Source organism: Lepidochelys olivacea (genome assembly GCF_965140295.1).
Source record: "Lepidochelys olivacea isolate rLepOli2 genome assembly, chromosome: 28".
NCBI classification, from domain to species: Eukaryota; Metazoa; Chordata; order Testudines; family Cheloniidae; genus Lepidochelys; species Lepidochelys olivacea.
In genome coordinates this window covers 1,210,766-1,238,725 of record NC_140438.1, presented here as the reverse complement: position 1 = coordinate 1,238,725, position 27,960 = coordinate 1,210,766, and the positions used below count along the sequence as shown (strand labels likewise).

The 27,960-nt window shown below is 48.1% G+C and overlaps 1 protein-coding gene across 4 annotated transcripts in view; it reads right to left on the bottom strand.

Moving 5' to 3' along the window:
* ZCWPW1 (zinc finger CW-type and PWWP domain containing 1) overlaps nt 1–25,558 on the bottom strand; it is a 28,950-nt gene extending 3,392 nt beyond the window's left edge. Inside the window, exons 1-13 of one of the 4 annotated variants that reach the window (XM_084616387.1) lie at nt 25,451–25,558; nt 22,740–23,056; nt 21,033–21,111; nt 19,628–19,694; nt 16,619–16,770; nt 15,822–15,962; nt 15,005–15,121; nt 13,776–13,896; nt 8,331–8,406; nt 7,685–7,789; nt 2,840–2,923; nt 1,811–1,883; nt 238–302 (exon numbers count right to left, since the gene is read on the bottom strand). In XM_084616387.1, coding sequence (XP_084472513.1) covers nt 238–302; nt 1,811–1,883; nt 2,840–2,923; nt 7,685–7,789; nt 8,331–8,406; nt 13,776–13,896; nt 15,005–15,121; nt 15,822–15,962; nt 16,619–16,770; nt 19,628–19,694; nt 21,033–21,111; nt 22,740–23,042 — 1,383 coding nt within the window. In that variant the 5' untranslated portion in view covers nt 23,043–23,056; nt 25,451–25,558. The remainder of the gene's footprint in view (nt 1–237; nt 303–1,810; nt 1,884–2,839; nt 2,924–7,684; nt 7,790–8,330; nt 8,407–13,775; nt 13,897–15,004; nt 15,122–15,821; nt 15,963–16,618; nt 16,771–19,627; nt 19,695–21,032; nt 21,112–22,739; nt 23,057–25,450) is intronic. The other 3 variants (XM_084616389.1, XM_084616388.1, XM_084616390.1) reach the window with 3 other exon arrangements.
* Nucleotides 25,559–27,960: the final 2,402 nt, after the last annotated feature.

The window sequence follows — 27,960 nt, the reverse complement described above, 5'->3', positions numbered from 1 at the left end:
TTTTGTCTGCGAGATCTTCTCTTATTCGCTTGGATAAACTAAACAAACTGAGTATCCCCTAGGGGCTAACAGTCCAATAATCTTTGTGGGCATGGTTGTAGCTGACAGCATTGGTGATACATTTACTATATGGCATTTTTGTTAGGGCGGGTGTGGGGAGAGACAGAATCAATGGAGAAACAAGAGAACAAACCCCCTTCTTTTAGACCATCTTTTCCCATCTCCTGTTTGACGTACCATATTCTCATTTCCATCACAGGTCTGGTTCTCCTCACTGGGCTCACAGTCCACGTTGAATAGCTCTAGAAGACAAGAACAATAATAACTCACTCTCCAGAGCACACGTTTTAACACCTTACAACAAACTTACTGCAGATTTGAACCAGCTTACCTGGTTCTCACATCAAATCCTAGCAGATGTATCATTATTCCAATGTTCCAATGGTTAATTTCCACTAAAAAAATGGCACCTTATTTGCCATCTGAATTTGTCTAGTTTCAACTTCCAGCCACTGAATCTTGCTTACCTTTGTCTGGTCGACTGAAAAGTCCAGTAATATTATCAACTTTCTGTTCTGCTGGTACTTCTATGCTGAGATCAAGTCAGCTCTTCGCCTTCTCTTTGTTAAGCTAAATAGATTCGGCTCTTGGAGTCTTTCCCAATCCTGGAATCATTCTCAAGGCTCTTTTCTGACCCCTCTCCAATTGATCAACATCCTTGTTGGTTTCTGAACACCAGCACTCCAGCAGCAGTCGCACCCGCACCAAATACAGAGAGAATAAAACCACCTTGCTGCTACTTTTGGTCACAGGGCCGCATGGGGAGTTCCCACTACCAATCTCGCCTTTATTCAGTTCCTTGCCATACCACAAACTTTATGTGGAACCTTAGGGAAATCACCTAAAATCTCTCCGTGCCTCAGTTTCCCCATTGAAAAATGGGAGTCATTCACAAATTCTAAAGCCAGATGGGACCACCATGATCCTCTAATCAGACCTCCTTTAAAAAACAGGCTGCTAATGTTTTCTTTGCGTGAAAATCATGCTACAGGACAACCACACAAGACTTAGCAGGTACTCTAGCCAGTGAAGGCTGGGATTTTCATTAAATCTGCCTCCTTAGCTCCTCTGAGATGGGAGTGCTGAACACAATCCTGACCCACTGCTAGACAGACACCAGTGGCTGGAATTACCGTTATTTTTAAATGAGCTGCTTTACAATAGCACCTATGGTCCCTGACTGAAACAGTTTACAGTCTAAATAAACAACAAAGAACGACAGAGGTTCTGCAGCCTGTGTCATACAGGAGGTCAGACAAGATAATCATCAGAAGGATGTTGAAAGACTGAAGAGGGGGCAGAGAAGAGCTACTGAAAGGATTGGAGGGCTGGAAAAAATGCCAGAGAGAGTGAGAGGCGTAAAGAAGCTTGCTCAGTTTAGCTTATGAAAAGAAGATGGAGAGGTGACTCGATTGCGATGTTGGGAGAAAATCCTGGGTACTAAAGGGCTCTTTAATCTAGCAGAGAAAGGCAGAAAAGAAACAGCGTCTGGAGCTAAAGACAGACAGGTTCAAATCACAAATAAGGCACCGATTTTTTCCCCGTGTGGGTGATTAAGTATTGGAACAAACTTCCCAGGGCAGCAGTGGATTCCCCACCACTTCCTCTCTTCCAATCCCAACTGGAAGATGCTTTTGTCCTGCACAAGTTAGTGGGGTCAATACAGTGGGACCTGGGTGAAATTCTTCAGCAATTTGCAATTTGACCTGTGGGATATCGAGGGGGAAAGCTCCAGGCTACAGCACCATACCTTCCGAGTCCTCATGACCTAGCAATCCTCCCTCACTGGATCGACTGACGAACCCAAATCTCATCACTCTCTCCTGCGGGAGGGCAAGAAAAAGGAGACATCTGTTGAAATCCTGGCAGCGGTGGGTCGAATCCACCGAGTGACTGCCTCCTTGAATGACCAGGATTTAACTTCAAACGCACCAACAGGGCAAAGGTCGTAGGGTCAACATGAGGGACTGCAGGCAGAGAACCCCAGACAAGACCCACTGCTCCGAGAAGGCGTCTAGATGTTCAGAGGACACTGTATGGACAAGGGACCAGGAAACAGCCCCATAGCCATAAAGAACCATTACCGCATTCTGAATAAGGCCCTCTTCTTCCAGAACCAAAAGCATCTACACAGGGAGTTAATCAGGCTCAGTGACTCAGGAATAATTCCGTGTGTAGACAACCCCACACCTCCTCATCTCAAAGCATTTTACAACCATTGTATGATTAACCTTCACGATACCACTCCGAGGGAAACTAAATCACCAGATGGTTGCCCAAGGAGGAACAACAGGGGAGAAGAACCCAGGAGTCCTGACTCCCAGCTCCGCTTTTTTCTAACCACTAGAGCCCACTCCCCAACCAGAGCCGGGGAGAGAACCCAGGAATCCTGACTCCAGCTCCCCCTGCTCTAAATGACCAGACCCCATCCGCATTCCAGAGCCAGGAAAAGAACCCAGGAGTCCTTATTCCAAGCTCCCCCTCACTCAGGCTTTAGCCTGTATCCCAGCCAGCTCAAGTTACTAGCATCATAGAAGATGAGTGATGTGTGGAGGAGGGTTGAGTTAACAGGCGCACTCGATCAACCTAATACGAGTTAACCATGCTGTGAAGATGAAGCCTATCTGATCCCAGATCCAAAGGGCAAGCAAGTGTTCGCCCCCCAAAGCCCACGGGGGCCACAGGGAAACCTGCAAAGATGCTCCGACCGCTGGAAGGCCAGCGGGTGCCTGGATGGATGACAACTGGTCTCACCTCAGCAGCCCGGCGGCGTTCATACCTGAATGCTGATCCACTCGGCTTCCTTCGCCATCTTCACGGCAGCATCCAGTTTCTGGCGGTAATCTTTGCTCCTGAGCATCTTCTGAAAGAGCAAGAGATAGTTGGCCTTCCCGTGGCGCATAAAATGCGTCAAAACTTTCTTTCTTTCTTTCTCTCTCCCCCCCCCCCCACCAGGGCCAGTGACAATAAGAAAGACACAGCCCACTCCTCTGTGAAGGGGCAGGACATAAATCTTTCTGGTACCGCCAGCTCCTTGCTCGGGGAAAAATTCACCCGAGGACAGGAACATCACCAGATGTTTGTTCAGCTGTCTAGCACAATTGGGTCCTGGTCTGTCCCCGGTGTGGGGAGATCGGGGGACACTAGGTGGGGGGGAAGGGGAATGGGGGGCACACAGAGCCGCCCAGTGTGAGTGTCAGAAGTCCCTGAAACCGAGGCAAGCAGGGTGGCACACAGAGAACCCCTGAGGGGGAATGGAGGGATCCGACGAGGTGTTCACTACTCGGGCCACTGCGTGTGTGACCCTTTAGTTGCATTAACTTAGCACCCAGAAGCTCCAGTCAAGGACTGTGGCCCCAGTGTGCTGGGCACGGCTCACAGAGCAAGAAACAGTCCCTACGCCAAAGAGTGTACCGTCTAGACAAACAAAGGCAGAATTGAATCCAGCGCTCCAGCAAGTCCTCCTGACCCAGAGGCCATGGGTATGATGAATCACAGGACCACAAACAGACACCCTTGCCTTATCTAGAAATCAAGAGGAAGCACATTTCCTAAACAGTTATGCACCAGCTGATTTTTAAAGGGACTGAAAAAATAGAGCATAGCCGTAAAAAATGGAGGGGAAAAGGGGCAGAAAAGAGTCTTGCATGTGATACAGAGCGTCAGGAACTAGATCTTCCTGCTCCTGAACCAACTTCCATGGCTGCGGGTGTGTGCAGGCCTCGTGCATCAGTGCCGGAGAGTTTTCCCCAGTGGTGCCCATAGGGGCAGCCCCGCCCAATGCCAATGAGTTAAGCTGTAAGTGAGGGTATAAACCGCAGAGACGCCCCATCCCTCCTGCAGTTCCGACACACCAGAACTCCGTAGCAGATGCCAACGCATTGGCTAAGGAAGGTGAGTCATGCAGTAGACGTATGCAATCCAGCCCAAATAACCAACGGTCACCAGCAGGTAGGTAGCCATTTTTATTTCTTTGAGTGCTTGTGTATGTCCATGACATGGTAGCTGATTCCCAATCTGCTACGCCAGGAGGAGGGGCTTGGAGTCTCATTGGAAGAGGGACAATAGGACTGCCTTGTCCACATTTGCCTTGAAGTGGCTGACAATGAGTGATGTCTGGTGAGAGTGTGGACTGACAAATGTCCACAATTGAGAGGTGAGCCAGAAAGGCTGCCAAGGCTGAACCTGCTCTCTTCGAGGGCGCCGTGAGTCTATCTCTGAGTTATTGGATGATACGCCTCCATGTGTTCCACGTGTGACACAAAGAGATGGGAAGATGCCAGGAAGGCTTTGTCCTGTCCAGGTAGAAAGCCAATGCGTGACAAACACTGAGCCTGGGGGGTGGAGGGGGTTCTCTCTTATCCCTGGTGGTATGCGGTTTTGGAAAGAAGACTTGGAAGGTAGACAGATTTGTTCATGTGCAAGTCAGAGGCCACCTTGGAGAGGAATTTAGGGTGTGGCCTAAGCTGGACCTTGTCCTTGTAGAAAACTGTGTACGATGGATCCGTGACCAATGCATCTAGTATCCCTACTCTACTGGCAAAGGGGGTGGCCACTAATAATGCGACCTTTGCTGATAGGTGCAGAAAAGATCACGGTGCCTAGGGCTCCGAAGAAGGGTCCATAAGCGCAGACAAGACCAAAGTCAAGTTCCAAGATGATGTTGGTTCTCTGACCGCTGGAAATAATCTATCCAGACCTTTCAAATATCTGATTGCCATCGGGTGAGGAAAAAAACCAGCCTTGGCATCTATTCGAGGATGAAAAGCCAAAATGGTTGCTAGAGCACATTAACAGGAGTTGAGTGTTAAACCCAACTACTTTATTTGCTAAAGATATTCCAGGGTTGTGTGAATGTTAGCCTGAGTTGGAGACACATTATGGAGAGCCATCCAAATGGAGAAACGCTTCGTAAGTAGTTCCCGTGGAAGGTTTCCTACTGTTAAGAGGAATGTTCTGGACAGCTGTTGAAAAATGGGTTTCCCCCTACACATAACCACTGATGAACCATGCTGTAAGGTGCAACAGCTGAAGATTTGGTGCAACATTCGCCCACGGTTCTGCGTTAGGAGGTCTTTGGCCGCTGGTGACAGTAAGGACAGATTGCGGAAGTCTGAATACCTCATCTGTCTCCACCAAGCAGGAGCTATAAGGATTATTTGACTGCGCTCTTGCTTGAGTTTGATAATAACCATCAGGAGTACTGGTGAGAAAACACACAGGAGGTCCTTGTCCCATGGAAACAGGAAAGTGTCCAATATCGATCCAGGGCTGTGAGATCTTCTGGAGCAGGAATGGGGACTATGACCCATAAACCCCTCATTGCCAACCAGCAAGGAGATTACAAGAATATCCTGATGCTAGTATGTACATTGTGATTCACCAAAGAGTATCATGTAAGGTCTTAAATGCAAGCCAAGAGTATGTAAGGTCTTAAATGAAAGGCAAGATCATTTGCATCATTGTGAAATGCCTGTACAAATATTATGTAAGGAGTTATGTATGAATGTATGCAAAAAATAAGCTCTCGAAGTCTGTGTTAAGGCAGGTTTCTCCAGACAAAGGATGTTTATTCTACTTGTCTCTGTCAGTCCACATGTAAAATAAGCATTGTAGGTTAACATGACGGGGAGCCATTTACACACGAAGCAGCAGGGGCATGTGAATACGGCCGGTAGGCAGCACACCGGAGATCATCCCGACTCTGAGATAAACAACGAGCTTTGGAGAATATAAGGAGAAGCCAAGGGAGACACCACTTTATCCTGCACCTAGGATGTGATCGGGCAGTGTGATTACATTCATGAAAATGGGATCTCAACCAGGCTTGGTTGCAATGCTGCAAAGGATATTTGAGTAAGATAAACTGATTTAGCCTGTTTAGTCTCTAAGAACCATGTTATGGTTTTATTTTAGATGTCACCCTTCTGTTTCCATTATCCTCGCTCGCTATCTCTTAAATCTTGATCTTTGATAATACACTTACGATTGGTTTCACTATGAATATATCTCAGTGCTGTGATATTTTAGAAGGCGAGCCTGAGTTGAATCAAACAAGCTGGTGTGTGCGCCGTTCCCTTGGGAGTGTGGGAGTGTGAGGAGTGTGAGAGCTGGACGCTACAGGGGAATGCTTCAAAGGGACATGAGGACAGGGGTGCACCTATTGTTAACCTGCACGGCAGAGGAAGAGGAAGAGAAGAGAAGACTGCTGGGCAGCGAACAGACCGGATGTGTCAGGGTGAGGACACCCAGCCTCCCTCTTGCTGGACCTGGGGCAGGCAGGTAAGATGGTGACTCACAGTCCTGGGTAGCCTAGAACAGTCACAGGGACATCACCTGTTCTGTCAGGTTGCAAATAGGGCCACGGATGGAAAACCTCCTACGTGAAACACCCATGCCAGAAAGTTTGTGTTGAGGGACCACGCCAGGTCTAAACTGAAAGATCTGTTCAGATGGTCCATTAATCCATTTGGATACACCAATTCCATAATTGACTGCCTCCTGGCAAAGGCTGCTGGACCTGGCACTGCTTTGCTGGTTCACTTAAAACATTGCTGTGGTGTTGAGAGAACCTGGGCCATCTGGCCTTGGATATGAGACTGGAATTTCAAGTGATCCATCCCGTCATCCAGCCCCAGCTTCTGGCAGAGGTTTACAGACACCCAGAGAATGGGGTTGCGTTCCTGACCATCTTGGATAATAGCCATTGATGGACCTATCCTCCAGGGACTTATCTATTTCTTTTTTGAAAAGTTATACTTTTATACAGTATACAGTTATACTTTTGGCCTTCACAACATCCCCTGGCAATGAATTCCACAGGTGACTGTGTGTTTTGTGAAGAAATACTTCCTTTTGGTTGTTTTAAACCTGCTGCCTATTAATTTCATTGGGTCACTTCTACTTCTCGTGTTATGCAAAGGGGAAAATAATACTTCCCTATGCACTTTCTCCTCACCATTCATGATTTTATAGACCTTTATCACATCTATTCTTGGTCGTCTCTTTTTAGAGTCCCAAGGCTTTTTAATCTCCCATGATATGGAAGCTGTTCCATAGCCTTAATCATTTTTGTTGCCCTCCTCTGCATCTTTTCCAATTCTAAGATATCTTTTTTGAGATGGGGTGACCAGATCTGCACACAGTATTCAAGATGTGGGTGTACCACGGATTTATATAATGGCATTATGATATCTTCTGTCTTGTTATCTATCCCCTTCCTAATGGTTCCGAACACTGTTAGCTTTTTCGACTGCCACTGCCCATTGAGCAGATGTTTTCAGAGAACTATCCACGATGACAACAAGATGTCCTTCTTGAGTGTTAACAGCCTGATTTAGACCCCATCGCTTTTGTCCATGTAGCTGAGTTTATTTTTTCCAATGTGCATTAATATGTACTTATCAGCATTGAATTTCGTCTGCCATTTTGTTGCCCAGTCACCCAGTTTAATGAGACCCCTTTGTTGCTCTTCACAGTCTTCTTTGGACATAACTATTTTCAGTAATTTTGTATCATCTGCAGATTTTGCCACCTCACTGTTTACCCCCTTTTCCAGATCATTCATGAATATGTTGAACAGCACTGGTCCCAGTGCGGATCCTTGGGGAAACTCGCTATTTACCAAACCCAGGCTCTCTGTGGAAAACTCATGGAAGTTCCTCAGCATGGTCGCAGAGATCCAGGCGCGGCAGACAGCTTCTCCGAAAAACGTCACATGGTACTTGGACTGAAAAGAGAAATGGACAGGGCTGAGTTAACTTTGTGTCAGATTGTTACATTAACTCCTAGAGACAGACAAGGTGGGTGAGGTGTCCCTGTTAAATCCATGGTGTCTGGTTGATGTCCTCAGTGAGGTAACCCTTTCAGTGGGACGAAGGGTTTGGTTGGCATGGAATTGTAGGGGAGATTACAGAGAGAGCATCCTTTGTTCTGGGAGGCTGATAAATGACCAGACAAGGTGTATATGGACTTGGCAGAAGCTGTGCCAGCCACCCCAGTAATATGAGATGGGGAAGTCTGTAATAATGAGGGGGGAAGGTATGGAGGAGTACACACAGAGCCCTGCCATGGGGAGGGGAGGTGGGAACAGGGGTAAGGAGAATGGGCGGCACACATAGCCACTGGCATGGGGATGAGGAGCTGCAGGGAGACCCCAACATAGGAGGGGATGAGAGGGTGGCACACAGGGTGGAACAGAGCCCTCTGGTGGGTGTAATGAGCTCACAAAGTGTGTGACCCCCCCTTGTGTAAAATACAATACCGCTTACAGGAAGAGAATCCAACCGGGATGAAAAGAGGAAATACTCCCCGATGTCAGGGTCACACTCCACCATGGCAGGCCACCTGCATGCACCACAAAAGGGGAACATCAGTATGGTCAGGCCATTAATTTTCTGATTTCCTCTGAGATGTTAACACATGAAAAAGGTGGGAGTTGGTTTACATGGTACCAACAGTTAGAGCACTATTCAGTCAATCTGCTCCGTCCATCGCTGAAATCAAGTGCTTTAAGGATCCTTAGAAAAAAGGGATGCAACACAATAAAGTGTGAGGAAGGTAACGAGATAGAGACACGCAGCCAGCGGCTGTGTTTTCGACTGTAGTCAACTTAGGCCAGCTGGCCCCTGAAATGTCAATGCTTTCTACAAGGGAACAAGAAATGGAACTAGTGCATCTAATAAAAACATTTGTGGTGATCTGTTGACACAGCGATCTCTGAGGTAGCCCAGCAAGTTGTGTTGGTAAAGTATATCTTCCAGAAAAACATCCAGTCTGCATTTGAAGAGATTAAGAGATGACTATCCACCCCTTCTTCCCTTGGGAGTTTGTTCTGTTGGTTATTCACCTGTGCTGTAAAAAGCACTTCCTTATTTCTCATTCGACTTCCAGCCACTGATTTTTGTTCTGTTGTTCTTCACTAGAGTAACGAGCCTTTTAGTACCCTGTGTTTTCTCCCCAGGAAGATACTTAGACTCCAAGATCAAGTCACCGTTCAGTCTTCATTTTTATAAACTAGGCAGACTGAGCTCCTTCCGGGCTTGTCTACAGTACTGCTAAAGTTGATGTTACTCACGTCACTCGGGGGTGTGGAAAACCCCCGCCCAAGCAATGTAAGTTACATCGACTTAAAGCGGTCTCTACAATGTGCTATGTTGGCGGCAGACGATCTCCGGCCAACATATCTTCCACCTCTTGGTAGTGGCAGTAGTGAAGACAAGCCCTAAATCTCTGAATTATTTTGGGGGCAGTCCCATGGCCTGCATTATATAGGAGGCCAGACTACATGATCACAATGGTTCCTTCTTGCCTCTGAATCTATGAATCTCTGAGTCAACAGATCAGCACATGCCACACAGTGCAAGTTTTTGGGATGTCGTTCTGTTTCATAAGGCCTTGTTGGCGGATTTTGTCAGGACAGCTATCCCAGTATAGTTGTACTGGTAAACCCTCTACCATGAACGCAGTTGTATCAGGGCAAAAGCACTTACACCAGTAAAGCTTATGTTGGTTCCCCTGTCCTGGTATAGGCATGGTTATCCCAGTATAATCACGTTTACATTAAGACTTTGGATATGTCTGCGTTACAGAGACTATCCCCGCAGAACCCTGGAGTGCAGACGCCGCCTAGCCTGACAAAGGGGGGGGTTTGGTTGCTGTAGGAACATCACTTCCCCAAACAAAGTTAGCTATTGCTATGTCTATACTTCAAATGCTACAGCGGCACAGCTGCCCCGACTTATGCAATTAAGCCGACCTAATTTTCTAGTGTAGATCAGGCCTACCTTAATGGTCACAGCTGCGTCTATGCTAGGTTTTTTCACACTCCTGACCAAAGCAGCCATAGAATAGAATATCAGAGTTGGAAGGGCCATGCCGATGTAACTTTTCAGTATAGCCCAGGGCCTTCCCTGGCATAGCTCAGTCAGTTAAAAAAAAAAAAAAAAAAAGATCACACCCCTAACCAACATCCCTGTGCTGGGAAAATGTAAGTATAGACTCAACCTTCTTGTTGCTGAGTGTGACGATGTGACGCAGCAGGGAGGGGGGAGTGTTGACCTGGGAATGTGCCCTGGGGATGGGAGACCTGAGAGCCTGTCACCTGAGCCAGGAGGGGGTGGGGGAGGTAACACCTCTGCCCAGGAATGTGAAGAGGCTGCAGGAGAGAGTTGCTGGGGGGGGTTAGTTTCAGTTTGGGGCTGGGTGGAAGAACGCAGGGAACCCCAGGGCTGGGGTCTAAGCTCCCTGCTCCCCCAGAAGGACTTGACTGAGGGGTCCTGGTTGTACCCACAAGCTCTGTTTTGGACTGTGTTCCTGTCGTCTAAAAAATCTCCGTTTTACTGGCTGGCTGAGAGTCTCAGTGAATCCCAGGAAGAGGGGTGCAGGGCCTGGACTCCCCCACACTCCGTGACACTGAGGTCCTGAGGTTTTAATAGCCATCTGCCATCATAAAATCTTTAAATTCATGGGCCTGGCAAAACTCCTGCTAACAGCAACGGGAGAGGAACTGGGAGCTGTTTCCCTTCCAGCTTGTGCAGTCCTAGCGAGTAAGAATCGATTTGTCTTTTAAGCACGGCACCCTTCAAATTCAGTCCAACACCCGCCCGTGCATGGGTCTCCCTACATGCATCTCCCTGCAGAGGCGAAGCGCCTGGGGGAGCCTACGCTGAGCGACTGAGTTACTGAGATTTGCCAGCTTCCTGTCAGGGGAAGAGGCCTCTGTCTGTGTTTTTCAGCTGAAGACAGCAGCTGTGGCTGCAGAGTGCCCAGAAAGGCCAGGGGACGCTTGGACAGCGCAGCGAGGGATTCCAGCAGAGTCAGCTGTTGTAAAGACCGCAGCAAGCCAGCCTCAACTGGAGAGTTTTTCGCTGCCATCTCTTTGATCCCACCGGTGTGGAATAAAACAAGATCATGTGGGACGCAGGCCAGGCTTTCTGCACTGCAGCTTGTATTCCCAGCCTCCGGCTCCCCAAGCTGACGTGGGCTAACGAGCATGTCCCAAAAGGGGATGTGAGCACACCATGCTGCCACACAACTGATATCTGCTGGCATTTCTAGCCTCTTTCACCTGTGAAGATCACAGGACATCTGAAACACTGATACACACATATTACACGGGCATCACTTCCCCCACTGTTGAGATGCAGCCACCGCTGGGGTGGGGCACAGCAGCAGATAAACGGTGCACAGCAACACAGCACTTTGGGGTGGGAAATGAAGAAAGATTTTCCTATCCACCTGAAACTGGAAGGGAGAATTTGGGGAGGCAGAATGGAATGAGCAGCGGGAATTTTACTTGTGAAGAGTAGATGTGATCTTTGGTTTTACATCTGACTCAGAGGACAGTTTTCAGAGTAACAGCCGTGTTAGTCTGTATTCGCAAAAAGAAAAGGAGTACTTGTGGCACCTTAGAGACTAACCAATTTATTTGAGCATGAGCTTTCGTGAGCTACAGCTCACTTCATCAGATGTATGCCGTGGAAACTGCAGCAGACTTTATATATACACAGAGAATATGAAAAAATACCTCCTCCCACCCCATTGTCCAGCTGGTAATAGCTTATCTAAAGTGATCATCAGGTGGGCCATTTCCAGCACAAATCCAGGTTTTCTCACCCTCCACCCCACCACACAAATTCACTCTCCTGCTGGATTTGTGCTGGAAATGGCCCACCTGATGATCACTTTAGATAAGCTATTACCAGCTGGACAATGGGGTGGGAGGAGGTATTTTTTCATATTCTCTGTGTATATATAAAGTCTGCTGCAGTTTCCACGGCATACATCTGATGAAGTGAGCTGTAGCTCACGAAAGCTCATGCTCAAATAAATTGGTTAGTCTCTAAGGTGCCACAAGTACTCCTTTTCTTTCAGAGGACAGTGGCACCAGTATTTCCCTACATAACACCAGAGGCCATGGGTGGAAGGGATTTTGAAAGGTACTGCAGTGGGACTCACCCCTTGCTTCCCAGCTCTGCCTCAGTCTCTGTGTGTGAACCATCTCGGGTCTGTCTTCACGGCAGAGTTAGCCTGGGTGTTTTAGCCTAGCCTAGCTCTGAGCAGCCACTCTGCAGAGCCATATCCGAGGTGCTGAGTTCTCACCGGTACTGAGATCCCCCGTGCATTGCCAGGACTTCGGGGGCACATCTCGTGGTCCTTAGCGCGGCAGTAAGATGAGCCACTCTATGATTCGTCCTCAGTGAGTTGTGGGTGAACGTGAACCTGTCTGTCCTTCTGAGCACACAGGGGGAATTGTGGCAAGGAGCTAGAGGACTATCAGCCCCTCCTCACCGCAAAGTGCCAGGTTACCAGACTGAATGAAAGCCTTACTCAGGCTTTACCCTGTACCCCAGCCAGGCCAGCGAGCCCAGATTCAAAAGCACCACTAAACTCGGGTCAGAGGATTTTGTGTGTGGATGGGAGCTGGGATAAGGGAAACAGTGGAGTAAGAGCCCAGGTTATCTGTGCAGTGAAGACATATCCCCAGTGTCCCTAGGCCTCAGCTCTTCCCCCTTCAGGAAAATAACCCTGTGCTTGTCTTATTTATTTAGCCTGTGAGCTTGCTGGGGCAGGGACTGTCTCTCACTACCTGTCTGTGCAGCGCCCAGCCCTGATCTCCAATGGCGCTTCCGTGTTATTTTTAATTATTTATTGTCACGGAGTCCCTGGGCGATGCTCTGGAACTGCTCCCCATGAAGCCAGTCAGGACTCTGGGGCAGTCGCCTTCCTGTGAGCAGCCTGTCTGCAGGACACACAGCTCACCCGGCTTCCACCTTCCCGGGTCTGACCTCAGAGCCTTCAGCCTCCTCTGCCCCTCCCTGCGCTTGCCCCAGCGAGTCCGCTCAGGCAGGGTCCTGGGGAAGCCAGAGGGTCCTGCCCCCCAACTCTGCAGTCAGATGGGACTCTCAGCCAGCCAGTAACACAGAAGGTTTATTAGACGACAGGGACATGGTCTAACACAGAGCTTGTAGGTGCAGAGAACAGGACCCCTCAGCTGGGTCCATTTTGGGGGCAGTGAGCCAGACAACCCCGTCTGACCTTCACTCTATGTCTCCAGCCAGCCTCAAACTGCCACCTCCCTCCAGCCCCTCCTCCTCTGGGCTTTGTTCCTTTCCCGGGCCAGGAGGTCACCTGATCCCTTTGTTCTCCAACCCTTTAGCTCTCACCTTGCAGGGGGGGAGGGCCAGGCCATCCGTGGCCAGGAAACAGGGTGTCGGCCCTTCTCTGTGTCCAGACCCCTGCCCACACCTGCCCTCTAGGGCTCTGCAATGATCATACACCCTTACCCCACCCCCTAGATATTTTAGAACTGCCTAGGGGAAACTGAGGCACCCCCACACTATTCAGAGGAAACATTAAGAACAGTCCCACTTAGTCACACTTATATAAGAGGAACACCAAGAGGCCTAACCCGAGATCAGGGCCCGCATTGTGCCAGGCTCAGCGTGACCAAAGAGCTGACCGTCTGAAGAGACAAACGCCAGCGTTTGAGAGGAGAAACTGAGGCCCGGGGCAGTGACGTAATTTTGCCAATGTCACTCGGCAGCCAGGAACAGATCCCAAGTTTCTGCAATCCCAATCCAGCACTCTATCCCAAGTGGGATAAGTGGGCCACACTATGGTTTACAAGCGCACTGTGCAGTCTATTTTCAAAAGCTTCTACCTCTGTTTATAGTTAAGTGGCTTAACATTTTACCAGCATTATTGACACCTACCATGGGTAGCCAAACTGTTTGGCCCATATGATTGACCCAGGCACATAGGAAGCATACACGACCTCGTTTTCAGATCCCGACCACGTCTCCTCGGGTACATCGCAGCTGTTGTACTCCAGGTCTGTGATAAACAAACCACACCAACCATCACAGCTGAGCGGGAAATAGCCTCCCATGGGAAATTCTGAGAATTGTGACATTTTGTTTAATTTCAAGTCAGGGCCCAAAGTAGAAATATCAGAATTTTTCATGAAATGAAATATTTCATTTCAACCTTACCATATTGTTTTGTTTCAACTTTATTGTTTTGATTCATCTAACATAATATAATGCAATATAACATAATACAAACGTCAAACTGATAACGCTGAAACGAAGCTTTCAACCTTGTCGAAATGAAACCTGCCTCGCAATGAGAGACTAAAGAAACTCAATCCGTTTAGTTCAAGGAGCAGGTTAAGACGTGACTTCATCAGAGTACTTGCATGGGGAAAAGGTTTCTAATACCAGACAGCTTTTTTAATCTAGTACACAGGTGGATTTTAAATGAAGGCTGGATGTCTTTCTCAAAGACCTGTTATAGCTCAAACAGAAGTTATGCACAAGGTGAAATTCTCCACTTTGTGCTACACAGGAAGTCTGACTAGGTGTTCAGAATGGCCCCTAAAAAGTCTATGAATCTGTTTATCCTCAGGTAGTGTAAATCAGCATTGCTGACTTCACTGAAGCCAATGAATGATTTGCTAATTCTGAATGTCAGGACACCTGGAGGAGAAATCCTCCTGGCCTGTTGGAGTAGGAACAATGGAAAGGTGATTTTTGCCTTAGAATTGCAATCAGGTTGGATCTACAGCCTCAGCGCCAACCAGGAAAAATTTCAAGACTTCTCGGCACTTGCAAGCAGGACTGAATTTTCAAAAGAGAGTGAAACCCATTTCAGGTTTCCAAAGCTCTCAGGCCAGCGGGAAGGAGAGCTTTTGGGGAAAATCCAGCCCTAAACATCCCTTGTTTGTGTGACTAAATGGGAGGTGAATGGCCTGGAAAAGCTGCTCTCTAGGCCCTACTGTGGAGGATTTTTGTGACAAGGACACATGTGCTTTAGAATTTAGACTGAAGCTTTAGAATTTAAACTTGTTCCCGCCCCACAACCAATCAAATGGTCACTAGCAGCTTGGGCTAGATTTGAGCTGGTGACCTAGAGGTCAAAAAAAGGCCACTCTCCTGTTTACCTGTGTTTTGGCTGCATGTCCAGTCTTCGGGAAGAACAGAGGGATCAATATCACTGCTAAGACGGCGCCATTTCTCACAGCTGGGATAAGAACACTGGACCCACGCCACGCACTGATCTACAGCACAACAACACAAACACACAGCAGCTTCAGGGGCCTACTACTAGCACCCAGCACAAACCGGAGGCTCCGAAATCACAAGTCAAAGACACGGAACCTGAGGAAATGTAGTTAATCTCATCATTGGTGAAACCACCACTAAACAGGGTGACTTAACGGGCATCACTAATTTGATAGAACTCTATTGGATGAGCTAGCCTAAGCCCGTGTGGCAGACGACATGATCACATAGATCCTTTCTGGCCTTGGAACCTACGAATCCTCTAGCCTAGGACTTGCCAAACCTGTCAGTTTCCTGCAGTGCCACAAGCTTCCTATATGGCCTGCGGCAAGTCACCTCGCTGTGCCTCAGTTTCCCACCTGTACCATAGGGATAACCTACCCTATAGAGCTGCTGTGAGGATAAACACATCAAAGAGTGTGATGTGCCTTGAGATCTACTGATTTCTAAGTTTGGGGTTATTAAACTATGAAGGCCATTTTTATGCTGAATGGGAACATTCCTACATAATCCAGATTCACACCTTTAATGAATCCAGATTAATTTTCTTGAGTGTAAACAAGGCCTCCCCATGGTTTTGGAAGGTGTGGGGCTAGCCCCAGTGCCAAATCTGGAAGTCTCCACATTTATTCAATTTACACCCAGGTTTTCCTTCCCCCTCCCCTGGTGTTAAACTTTCAGAAACACAGGACTGACTGAGCTCACTGAAAGTGCTTTCTCCTCCTTCCTCTGTTTCCTCTTGGTCAGCGATCAGGGTGTAGCCTTGAACTATTTTCTTCGGCTCTCCTTTCCGTTGACGCTTACGCCTTTCTTTGTTTGCTTCCGTGCTCTCATCTGCTAGCGACCAAGAGAAAACACCAGACTCAAAAACACAGACGGGGTGGTGGGGGCAGAGGCTGTTGTAACACAACAGGTGATGGAGTTATTGTTTGTCTTGATGGGGCTCTGGTTTCAGTCACTGATCCCAGCGGGGGCGGGGGGGAGGGGGTGTCACCTTCCAGCAGCTACTTTCTTCCCTCTTATTCCTGCATCCCCATCGGGCTCGAAGAGCTAAGGCACAAGTCTTCCCACATGGCAGGTCAAAGTCATGGGCCTGCTGGTGAGTGAGCACACTTCTCTCAGGCTTAAAAACTCCTTCACATCTCTGCTTCCATCCAGGAAACACACTGCAGTGCAGAGGGCTAGGACAAAGGCCAGTGTGGCACTTAAAATCCTACTTCAGCCCCGGCTTAAAGAAACTGTCTGCTGTTATTGGTTTCTACTGTGTTCAAGGAAACAAGACATTCTTTGTAAACAAGCAGGATTGCACCAAAGAAACACCTGACTTGGATCATCAGTTTCTCATCCTCACCCGGCAAGGCCCCAAACACTGGCTCACCGCTAAGGCCAAAGAAGCACCAATCCCCATCCGTCTTCATAGGAGAGAGACTTTGATGCAGTGGCCCACTATAATTACAAATGTACGTCTGTATTTGCACACACAAAAGACTTACGCAGTTCCTTTCTCATCTTGTTTAAAGAAAGTTTATTGCGTTTCTTTGCTTTGGGCAGAGACTCTTTTAGGTCCACGGCAGAGACTGTTCCTTTGGGCTCATCGCTGTGCTGAACCAAATTCCCTGCAGGTAGGGAGGTCTCCAAAGTCTCCCTAAAACAAATATTGGCGAGGATCAATTCATGGCTGTTATTTATTGTTTGGATTACCTGCTGGTGCTGTACAGACACACAACAAAAAGACGACACCTTGACTCACCGTTAACAGGAGGTTAACCTATCATAAAGGTGACAGTACACCTGCCTACACCAATATGAGAGAGAGACTATGGAGATATAGATAGATCACATTAGCACCTTGTGTCATCAGTTACATTGCTGCAAAACAGATGTGAAAAGACAACGGTTCTCATTTCACATCCGTTTTGCCCAGGGGGCAAGTGGGGGATCGGGTCTCTGCACCCCTTTGAATATCTTGCTTTTCGTTTTTTTCAGCATTCTCAAGCAGCTACTTTTGGGTGGATAATATTTTTACAGAGAACATGCACCATCTAGAGGCCAGACCATAACTTACGCTTCTAAAGCAGGTGTATTCCCCTTCCAGCTTCCCCTGCAAAAATGAAGTTAAAAAGGGCAAAAGGTCTGAGTCGATAAGCTAAACAAACATGAGAAGGCTGGCTTGTTTATAGGCAACACATGGGAATGGTAACAGTTTCATGCTCCGTGAGAATGGCAGTGATATACATTTGGGTTCCTTTGGTGATCGCAAGGCGCTCGGGACATTTTAATTGAAGTCTCACAGCATTCCCTGTGAAACACAGTCACAGAGAAGGGAAGAAAGAGGCAGAGCCAGGAAGGGAATCTAGGAAATCTGACATCCAGTTCTCTGTTCTCACTGCTAAACCTTCCCCCTCCCGCTGCTCTAACCCACTGGACCCCACTCCTCTCCCACAGCCAGGGATAGGACCCAGGAGTCCTGAATCCCATTCCCTCCTGCTCCAACTTCTACATCACACTCCCCTACCAGAACTCTGAATAAAACCCAGGGATCCTGATCCCAACTCCCCCCTGCTTTCCCTAAATAGCTGGGCAATAGAACCCAGGACTCCTGCCTCCCAGCCCCACTGCTGCTCTGATCCACGAGAACGAATGGAAATATGGATTAATACCATTGATTACATCTAAGGTGGCAGGACCCAAAGGTCCCTGTGCACCAGGAACAGCATGTACACACCGTGGGAGACGGTCCCTGCCCCCAAAAGTTTGTACAACTCCCAAGAAACTCTGTGGCAGCTGGCGTCAACCCGACATGTCTACATTTCACATCCCCGTTTCTACATAGATCTGAATCACAATTTTTCAGAACATCAGCTCAAATTGTTGACACTTTTCCCCAACTGGGGAGGAACGTGAGCGTCGAAATATCCAGATTTCATGAGCTGACTGAGTCCAGTTCAAGGGCGCGGCCCTTTTCTGCTTCATGGCCTGGGCCCAGGGTATGCGGGACGGGAACTGTGGGCGACCAGTCTTCTCAGAGCCAGCTACAGGAAGTCAGGACCATCCCAACCCCAGGAGCACTCCCTCCCTTCTTGGAAAGAAGCACAGAGCAGCAGGTGGAGGTATTGGACAACCCTACCAACCCAAGACCCTCCAGCACACGTGCGATCCTGCCCTTGGGGAGAGGATGAGAGAACAAAGCACTTGAGACCAGCGTTAGTCATGTCACTTACTAATATAACCACAACAGCAGTACAAAGGAGAACGGTTTTCCTTATCTTTATACGAGGGTCATGGAACTGGGATAAGACCCTGGACAGAACAGAGGAGACCTGCCACAGGGCAGAAATGCCACTTTTCGCTTTTGGATTCCTTCAGCTTTAACCTCAATTGTTAAAGTTTCTGGCTGCTCTGGTTTTTCCAGACTCTCTTTTCAATAACAGGGCCCACCACCCCTCCCTGGCCGTCTCTTCCCTGCTCCCCTGACTGTTCACACTGGCCTGACTCTGTCACTCTTTCTCATGGGTTCTTTTCCCTCTGTTTCTATGGCTACAGATAAGGGATGCCTCCCCTGTGTTTGCCCACCGAGCACTATTTGGAAACAACTAGCTAGAAGGAGGAGAAGAGCATATTCTGTAACCTTGGTTCACACACCTCGTAGATAGGCTTTACCGACGGGACTTATGGAATTTGGGCCAGGTCCTCCAGTGGTGGTGATCTGAGTAAATGGAGTTACACCGGTTTACACAAGGCGGGGAACTCGCCCTTTGGCTGAAGGGTGTATTTCTCAGGGTAACTGGCCCTACAATCTTAACGCAAGTGTAAAAGGTCGTAGACTCACTGGCACAGCACCTCCTGCTGGTTGCCTCGGGAATTAGCTCTTTCAGCCCCGGAGCGCCCTCTGCTGGCCAGTGTCTCGCCTGCCTCAGGCCCCTGTGTCCCTCCCAGACCTCGGTGCCCTTTACCTCGGGGTTCTGCCCCAGCAGTACCCCCACACTCCAGGTCTCCCCTCCCAGGGGAACCCCCAACCCCCTAAACCCACCTTGCCTCAGTGGCTACTGCCAGTCGTCATCTAGCCCCCATTCCCTGGGGCAAACTGCAGACTGTAACAGCTACTCATCACTGGCAAGGGGGTCAGACCAGCTGCCTCTGCCTATCCCCGGGCTGCCCCTCTACACCCCAGTACCCCTTAGACCTTAAACAAGTCCTCAGCCTGGGCAGTTGCCAGGCTGGAGCCCCCCCAGCTCCCCTTTGCCCTTCCCCAGCACTGCTCTGCATCAGGTACCCTGTGCTCCCCAGCAGCTAGGTCCTTCCCACTCCCAGCTGGAGTGAGACTCTGCCTTCTTATTAGGGCCAGCTGAGCCCTGATCGAGCTGGCCACACCTGTGGTCAGCTACTCAGTCAGCTTCCCTCAGCTGTTCTCACTCTTCTTATCTCAGGAGCGGGGTAACCGTCCTGCTACAGCCAGGCATAAGACAATATACTGCAGAATAATGGGACTGATATAAACTCACCTCTTTAAACCTTGTTGTTCTGCCACCTCGGTAGCTTCTACCTCTTGAAATGTCCTCTTGGACTCTTCTGCAAATTGAGATTAGAGCTCTGTAAACCTCACACATTTTGTCTGGCAGCTTGTGCCTAGATGGTCATAATTTCATGAGGCGTCACACATTGAAAGGTTGGATGCTGACCCAGGTAATAACTGGACTACGGAGGGAAATGCATTTCCGGATTCCAACAGATTTTCTGCATGCTGTCATTTCAGCTCAACAGGCTGCAACCCTGCAAAGTGACTCCCTACGTAGCCCCGTTAAATAATAATACAAATCAATAATATCTAGCTTTTCTACAGCACTCATCAGAAGAGAGCTCAAGGTGCTTTACAAAGGAGGTGAGTATCATTATTCCCATTTTAAAGGTGGCAAAACTAAGGCACAGCGCAGGGAAGCGATTTGCCCATGGTCACGCAGCAGGCCACATCTCCTAGTTGTGGGACAGTGCTCTACGCACTAGGCCATGCTGCCGTTGAGTTTTCACAGGCCCCAGGTTAAGCACGTGCTTGAGTCTTTAAGAGGATTTATTTGCTTTAAGGTCAGAAGGGAGCATTATGATGATCCAGTCTGATCTTGCACCTAACACAAGCTGTGAATTCCTACCAAACGATTCTGCTGCAGAAAGTCGGGCCAAGTCTAAACTAAGAAAGTTATTCACTGCTGATAACCAGCGATTTTTGCTAGCACAGATCAGGACTGGCGTCGCTCAGAGTTAGCCTGCAATACAGGGGTGTTTATTTCTTTACACCTCCAAAGGCACAAGACATAAAGTGGACCTAAAATCGAAAACAGACACACAAAATATTTAAGCAGGAAACTTACAATGCTGTGGGATGGGGACAATTATCTTTATATTACCTCAATTTCACGATGCCTTGTTTCTGATGGAAATGATTTCTCGGAGTCAACATAAAGTGAGGGGAGGGTCCACTTAATTTGCGTGAAACCTTATGTGCTTTGCCAAGATGCCCCCAGCACGCGGAGAGCCCAAGACAAAAGCCATGGCATGGTGATTCGGGCATGGTGGCCTTTGTTTTGACATGCCAAGGGAACAAGATTCTCTTAATTGGGCCCCGGGCCAGATCCTCAGCTGGTATAACTCCATCAAAGAAGTGATGTCAATTTACTCCAGCTCACGATCAGGACTCATTATGTTTTTAAACTGCTGAAGAAGCTAAAATCCTAGCTTTCAGGCATGTTGAGGACATATTTTAGCCCGTTAAAAGGGACAGGAAACAATTCGGATCTACAAAATGTCTGGCTCATCCAAATAAATACTTCACAGGGCACCAATTTAGCTGTTCTCATTTTAGGTTTCACGAGACGAGCTTCTCTTGGGGTTGCTCAAGAGGCCCTGTCGACTTACCCATACACTCTTGCAAGGACTTCTGCAGCACACACTGGACAATTTCCTCAAACTGCAAGTCGGAGAGGTGACACATCTCCTACAAAGAGAGGGCAGAGTGAGTGACAAATGGCATCATCCGTTAACAGCTGGACTTAACCCTAACAGAGATCCAATAAGTGTTCTTTTAATTTAGCAAATTTAGAGCTGCTCCACAGGGCTTCTGTTAGGGATCAAGCTCCTGGACACCTCTGCCCTCTGAGAAGTTTCCATGATTTGGGGGCTTCTGAGATCGCTTTTAGGGCTACATAACACCATCCTTTGTTAATATTTACTTTCAGTCACGAGCCGGGATGTTATTATTCATAGCACTGTCAAAGAGACACGCCAAATCCTGGGAAATAACATTATTAATATTTAATGCGACGATGTAGCACTATTCCTACTGAAAACACTTTGCATGCTTTAATCCACAGAATACCCCACACAAGGCAGGTTATGTGTCTTAGGGTGGACCCCGACTGTGAGCCTAGGTTCCCACACAGCCGTAAAAAGCTCAGTATGTTAAGGTTATCAAAATGAACGCCAAGAGATTACTTGATCACAGTGTATCAGTACTTTAACGGGGAGAAAATTCCACATACTAAAGGGCTCTTTAATCTACCGGAGAAAAGCAGGACCAAAACTAGCAGCTGGAATTTAAAGTCAGACACATTCAAATGAGAAATGAGTTACAATAGTTTTTAAACAGTGCAGGTAAACAAACTCCCACGTGCAGGGGTGGAGTCTCCATTTCTGGAAGCCTTCCAATCGAGACTGGAGCCTTTCTGGAAGATGTTTTAGTCCAGCACAAGCAATTGGGCCCAATACAGGAGAAGTGGGTGAAAGTCTATGACCTGCGTTACGCAGAAGGTCTCTTTCGGCTGCAGAATCTACAAGATGGATCGAGGTGAGAGTACCATGTATACAATAACCTGCCAGCGACTCAGGAACGTCAAATGGGCACAGGGGATCAAATCCCGAAATGCCCATCCTGGCCCCACAACAGACACCTGAGAAGGTCTGGGTTTTCATCACACTCTGGCAACATTTTTCGAGCCAATAAAAGTCTCGTTGAACCAAAAATGGCAACATCAGAGTTATAGAGTTTAAGCCTCCAAAAGGGACCACTAGATCAGTGGCTCTCAACCTTTCCAGGCGACTGTACCCCTTTCAGGAGCCTGATTTGTCTTGCGTATCCCCAAGTTACACCTCACTTTAAAAGGACATGCTTACAAAACCAGACATAAAAATACAAGGGCTCATGTCCAGTAACAACCCCACTTCTTGGATCAGGTTTATTCACATAAAACAAACTCAAAAGTCTCTTCCTCGCCAGTCTCACACTGAGTGTCTTCCTGCTCCTTCCTGTCCTGGCCTTCTCTGCAGGCCTCCTTCCCCGCCAGTGTCTCATCTGGCTTCCCCAACTCAGGTGCCTGCAGGAGCCTTCTTATGCCAGTATCTGCAGGCATCTGCCAACATCCACCTGCAAACCCTTCTCTCTCCAGGACTCTTCCTTACATACTCCAGGTCTGATTGTGTCACCTGGCCCTCCGCATTCCCCCAATCTGGGGAGAAGAGTTGGCTATTGGAATAAGCAGGGCTGAGCCAGTTTTTAGAGATACAACTATATAGGAACTAATGAAAGGAAAGTTTTATTCATGTTATTAGATTCTGACATGAAATCACCTTAGCTGATGCTCTGCTTGAGTTCCTTTTGGCTCTCTTTTCTACATCTTGGGCTGTTTCTGGACCTTTCACGTGGCCCATATCCTCTTCCTTTGTTACCCTAGATTTCTTCCACCTCTTCACATCAGTGTCCGGATGGCCCGCTTTCAGTTTTGTTTCAGTTGAGTCGCTTGTCCCTTGGCTCAGCAGGTAGGTCATCGCCTCTTTTGCCCTAGTGTCCTCCTTTCTCCCATGATGCTCAGGTCCTTCCCGCAAAGAAAGGACATGGGGTTTTGCCAACGGAGGGGCAAACGTTTTCTTCATCGTCTTCCCAAGTGCTGAAATTAAAGCAAGAAAGAAACACAATGCAGCACCCCACCACTAATCACAAATACCTCTGACACTGAACTCTGATCTTGTGGACACATAAAAGTTACACCCATTTGTCCATCCCTTGAGTGTAGAATCTTAAATTGATTTAAAAGGGCCATATAGATTTAGGTTACATCCAGACAAGCATACACGCATTTAACTACCTCCTCTATTACTTGCGGTCTTTATATGAAAACTGGATCTATTTCTAGAAGACACTCTCTAGCTCAGACAGAAGCTATGGGCATTGTGCAGAAATTAATGGGTGAGGCTCCCCATCCTGTGCCAATGTCATACAGGAGGTCAGACTAGATGGTCAAAATGATCTTTTCTGGACTTAATATCTATGAATCTATTAACTGAATTGATTTCTAAATTGAAGCAGGTTTTGTGTGAGAAATGCCTTCTTTTCTTTTCCATCACTTAAGTGTTTCCCAGTTTGCCAGTGGCACAAAGTGGCCAAGTGAATTAACTGTCATATGTTAATTAAAGCCAATGGACCTAAATCTCAAGTCTATTGTAAGGTCTCTTTATACTTCTAGGAACTTTGTATAAATGAGAATCAGGTTCAAGAGCTCCTTTGGTTGCTAGGATCCAGAGTCCTCCTGGTCCAAAGACCTCTCTCTACAAATGTATTTATTGCTACTGTTATTACACTTATGTCAGTGTAAATACAAAGAGGTGTAGTCAATTTACTGGAATTACTTTGGATTTAAACCAGAGTACATTACTGTGCATTCTTTTCATTGTGTTAGCTGTACACACGTAACAAAAGATGGCGTCTGTTCCAAAGAGCTCATAATCTAAGGCCCTAATTCAGCAAGACACTTAAGACGCGCTTAAACCCCGGGGGAGTTAATGGGAATTAAAGATGTGTTTATACACTTGGGTGGGGAGGCATGGACTGCTGAAATGGGCGCCCAAGTGAGGCTAAAGTTTGCCCTGATTGATAGTGAGCTAGCTAAATGTTTAACAACTTATAGCACACAGGAATGTCGTGAGGATGAAATGTTTACATGCCTCTTATGGAACATTTGCCGAACCCTGTAGGCCAGATCCTCAGCTGGTGTAAGCAGCTGATTTACACCAGGTGAGGCTTTGAAGTGTATGTATGGAAAGGGATTACCCAACGCCCTGCAATGTGGTGGCAACAAGAGGTGGCTCTTAAGACCCTTGTGTCTCTGGAGGATGCTTGCGATGGGCGTTAATCCGGCCTGCGAAGCCCAACTCTCCCCTCACACTGGGCCTCTGCTTTACACAAGTATACCTCGGTTGATTCTAGTGGAGTGACTCCAGATGTACACCAGTGTGAGCGAAAGCAGAATTGGTCCCGGATGTGTGGAAAGGAGGGATCAACAGGGCATCCCATGGCTCTTGTGTTGTGCAAAATGGGGTGAAAACCATGCCCATGTTCAACTCCATTTCCACTGAACACCCTATTAAAAATAGGGGTGCCATATCTATCTAGCATTATTTTCTCTCCTCCTAAGCACGCCTCTCCCATGAGACAACGACTAGGGAGTTTTGAGTATTTTGGACAACCATGGGCAACCAAGATCCACATTGGCACCTTTTATGAGGTAAAATAGACATGATTTTTTTAGCTTTTTTGCCCTGCCAGTGTTACCATCTTCGTGCTTTTCTGGCCAGGATGGGGGAGGCAAATAGGCACGAGGTTGGCACATTTTTGGTGCAGCCATGGTAGCGACTAGGGCACCATATTGATACAACAGACAATGCCATGCAGCGGGGCGACCAGGCCGTATATCAACACCTTTCATGAGGTAAAACAGACATGGGCATTTAGGTTTTTTGGCCCTCCCATGTCTACACATTGGCACGTTTTAAGCACAGGAGCATCTGGGCGCCATATTAGAACAGGAAGCAACACCAAGCAGGGGAGCAACCTGGCCCCCTGTGGACACTTTTATGGGGTAAAAGAGACACAGTTATTAGGGTTTTTTGGCCTTCCCGTGAGATGACGTCGGCACGTTTTGTGTGCAGGGGGCACCATCTTGACACAGGAGGCAACGCCAAGCCAGGGACGACCGGGCCCACTTTTCGAGAGGTAAAACAGACAGTTATCTTGGCGTATTGGCTCCCTGGCGACGCCATACTGGCATCGGTCCCTGGCGCCATATTGACCCAGGAAGGCAGGCCATGGAAGGGGAGGGGCGACTGAGCCTTTTCATGAGGTAAACCAGGCGCGGGGAGGCAATGGGTACCGAAATGGGGCGTGTTTGACCCAAGCCAGGGTCCCTCTATTAGCCTCAACAGGTGGGGACAGTTTTGGCGCCTTTTTTCCTTCAGCGCGCGCGCGCGCGCGCGCTCCCTCCCCCCACCGCCGCGCGCGCGCGCACCCTCAAACCGCCCTTGAGCCTCACGCGCTCCTAACGGCCGGGGGAGGGAGGGAGGGAGGGAAAGAAACTCCAGTGCGCACGCGCCACCTCCTCAGCACGGCAGCTGCTCTGTCTCCGCGCCGACAAAGCTAGCTTGAGGCCGGCTCCGTGCGCATGCGCGGTCATCTGAAGGGGGGCGCGGAAAGGACGCGTGCGTCTGTCGAACTCACTGCGCATGCTCGTCTTGGCAAAGGCGGGGGTTGGGGTTGCGCATGCGCATTGCCTTAAGTGTGGGGTACTAAGTAGCCATGCTGGTGACCACGTGGTTTTCATTATGTGCTGACCCTATAGATTATGGACCCTATAGGGGGGCTATATTATTATTAGTTATACACTAGGGATCTGTAGATGGACTGGAGGTATAGATTATGGACTTTATGGAGGTTTATATTATAATTATATATATGAGCCTGTGGGTCTGTATATGGGCTGACCCTATAGATTATGGACCCTATGGCTCAGTATAGGGACCCTTAAAGTATGGATTTTAAACATCTTTAGGTTATAGGTCTTGGTGTGTGGGCTGGCCCTGTATAGGGACCCTTGGTGGCTATATGTGGGCTGAGATACGGATCCTGCAGGTCTGCATATGGGTCAACCACCTCAAGCCTGGATGCAGTAGGCCTGCATATACCTTTATCATTTATATTATGCACCCCCATGGATCTGTATAGGTCCCTAGACCTTATGGGTCTGAAAAAGGGTCTCTCTTTTTCCCTACATCTGTGAGGCCCAATGGATTTGTCTATTATAGACCTGTGTAGACAAATTTTTGACAAGTATACTATGGGGGCAATTTAACCATTCCTATCCTGAAATAAATTTACTTGATCCTAATAATATATATATTATTTGAAAACCAACTAAGCCTTTAATTACATGGAAAGGCACGCTTTATGGGACATTGAGCACACAGACCCTGAGGGATAGCTCAGTGGTTTGAGCATTGGCCTGCTAAACCCAGGGTTGTGAGTTCAATCCTTGAGGGAGCCATTTAGGGATCTGGGCCAAAAATTGGGGATTGGTCCTGCTTCAAGCAGGAGGTTGGACTAGATGACCTCCTGAGGTTCCTTCCAACCCTAACCTTCTATGATTCAGCCATGGTGTACGTAGCAGAACACTGACTCACCACCTCCTGCTGGTCATCCAGGAATTAGCTGGATTCCAGCACTCGGAGCACCTCCTGGTGGCCTGTTTCTCTTCTGTCCCAGACCCCAGTGCCCTTTACCTTGGGGTTCTGCCCACAGCAGTACCCCCTGTGGGCCTCAGTGGCTATGGCAGTCATCATCTAGCCCCCGCTCCCTGGGGCAGACTGCAGTCTGTAATGGCCACTCATCACTGGCAAGGCAGTTGGACTAGCTGCCTCTGCAGCCTCAGTACCTCCTTAGGCCTTAAACAAGGCCTCAGCCTGGGGAGTTGCCAGTTCCTCTTTCCTTTCCCCTGTCCTGCTTCCAGTATCCTGTGCTCCAAGGCAGCCAGGTCCTTCCCACCTCAAGGCTGGAGTAAGACTCTGACCCAGCTCCTCCCTAACAGCTGTCTTATTAGGGCCAGCTGGGCCCTGATTGAGCTGGCCACACCTGTGGTCAGCTACTCAGCCAAGTCTCACTCCTCTTATCTCAGGAGCAGCGTAACCGCCCCTCTACATGCACTTTATGGGACACTGAGCACACAGACCCTGATTCAGCCATGGTATACATATAGCCTCACTGATATCTGGCCCGCAAAACCTTTGTAACGCAGCTTGATCTTACATCAGTTTTAGAGATGATGTTAAATGTGATATTCAATACGCAAAACTCTAATGTGTACAGCTATTGATTAATTCAATGAGATACACACCACAGTTACATCAAGATAGGGTGACCAGATGTCCCGATTTTATAGGGACCGTCCCGATTTTGGGGTGTTTTCTTATATAGGCTCCTGTTACACCTGTCCCGATTTTTCACATTTGCTGTCTGGTCACCCTACATCAAGGAACTGCAAACCACATATTCAGCCTTACCCATGCCCTTAGTATTGTATTACGTAGAGACAGGTTTCAGAGTAACAGCCGTGTTAGTCTGTAATCGCAAAAAGAAAAGGAGGATTTGTGGCACCTTAGAGACTAACCAATTTATTTGAGCATAAGCTTTCGTACTCCTTTTCTTATTACTTAGAGAGATACAGATTTGTATATAACCTAAGGCAAGTCACTTAGTTCCACCTCTGTCTGCCCACTCTGTTTTCCTTCTCACCCCTTGCCTGTCTTATCTGTTTAGACTGTAAAATCTTTGGGACAGGGGATGACTCTCACTATGTGCATCCTGGGACCTGTAGTCTCAGACCAGGCAGGTGTAAGCGGACAGACCCTTTGTCTGGTATTAAACTGGACAGCCCTGCTTTTCTAGGGTCTGTTCCCTACCCAGTATTCAGACAAAACCATATCTGCTTTTCTCTGATATTGGATGAAGGGGGTGCCTGTTTTTAAG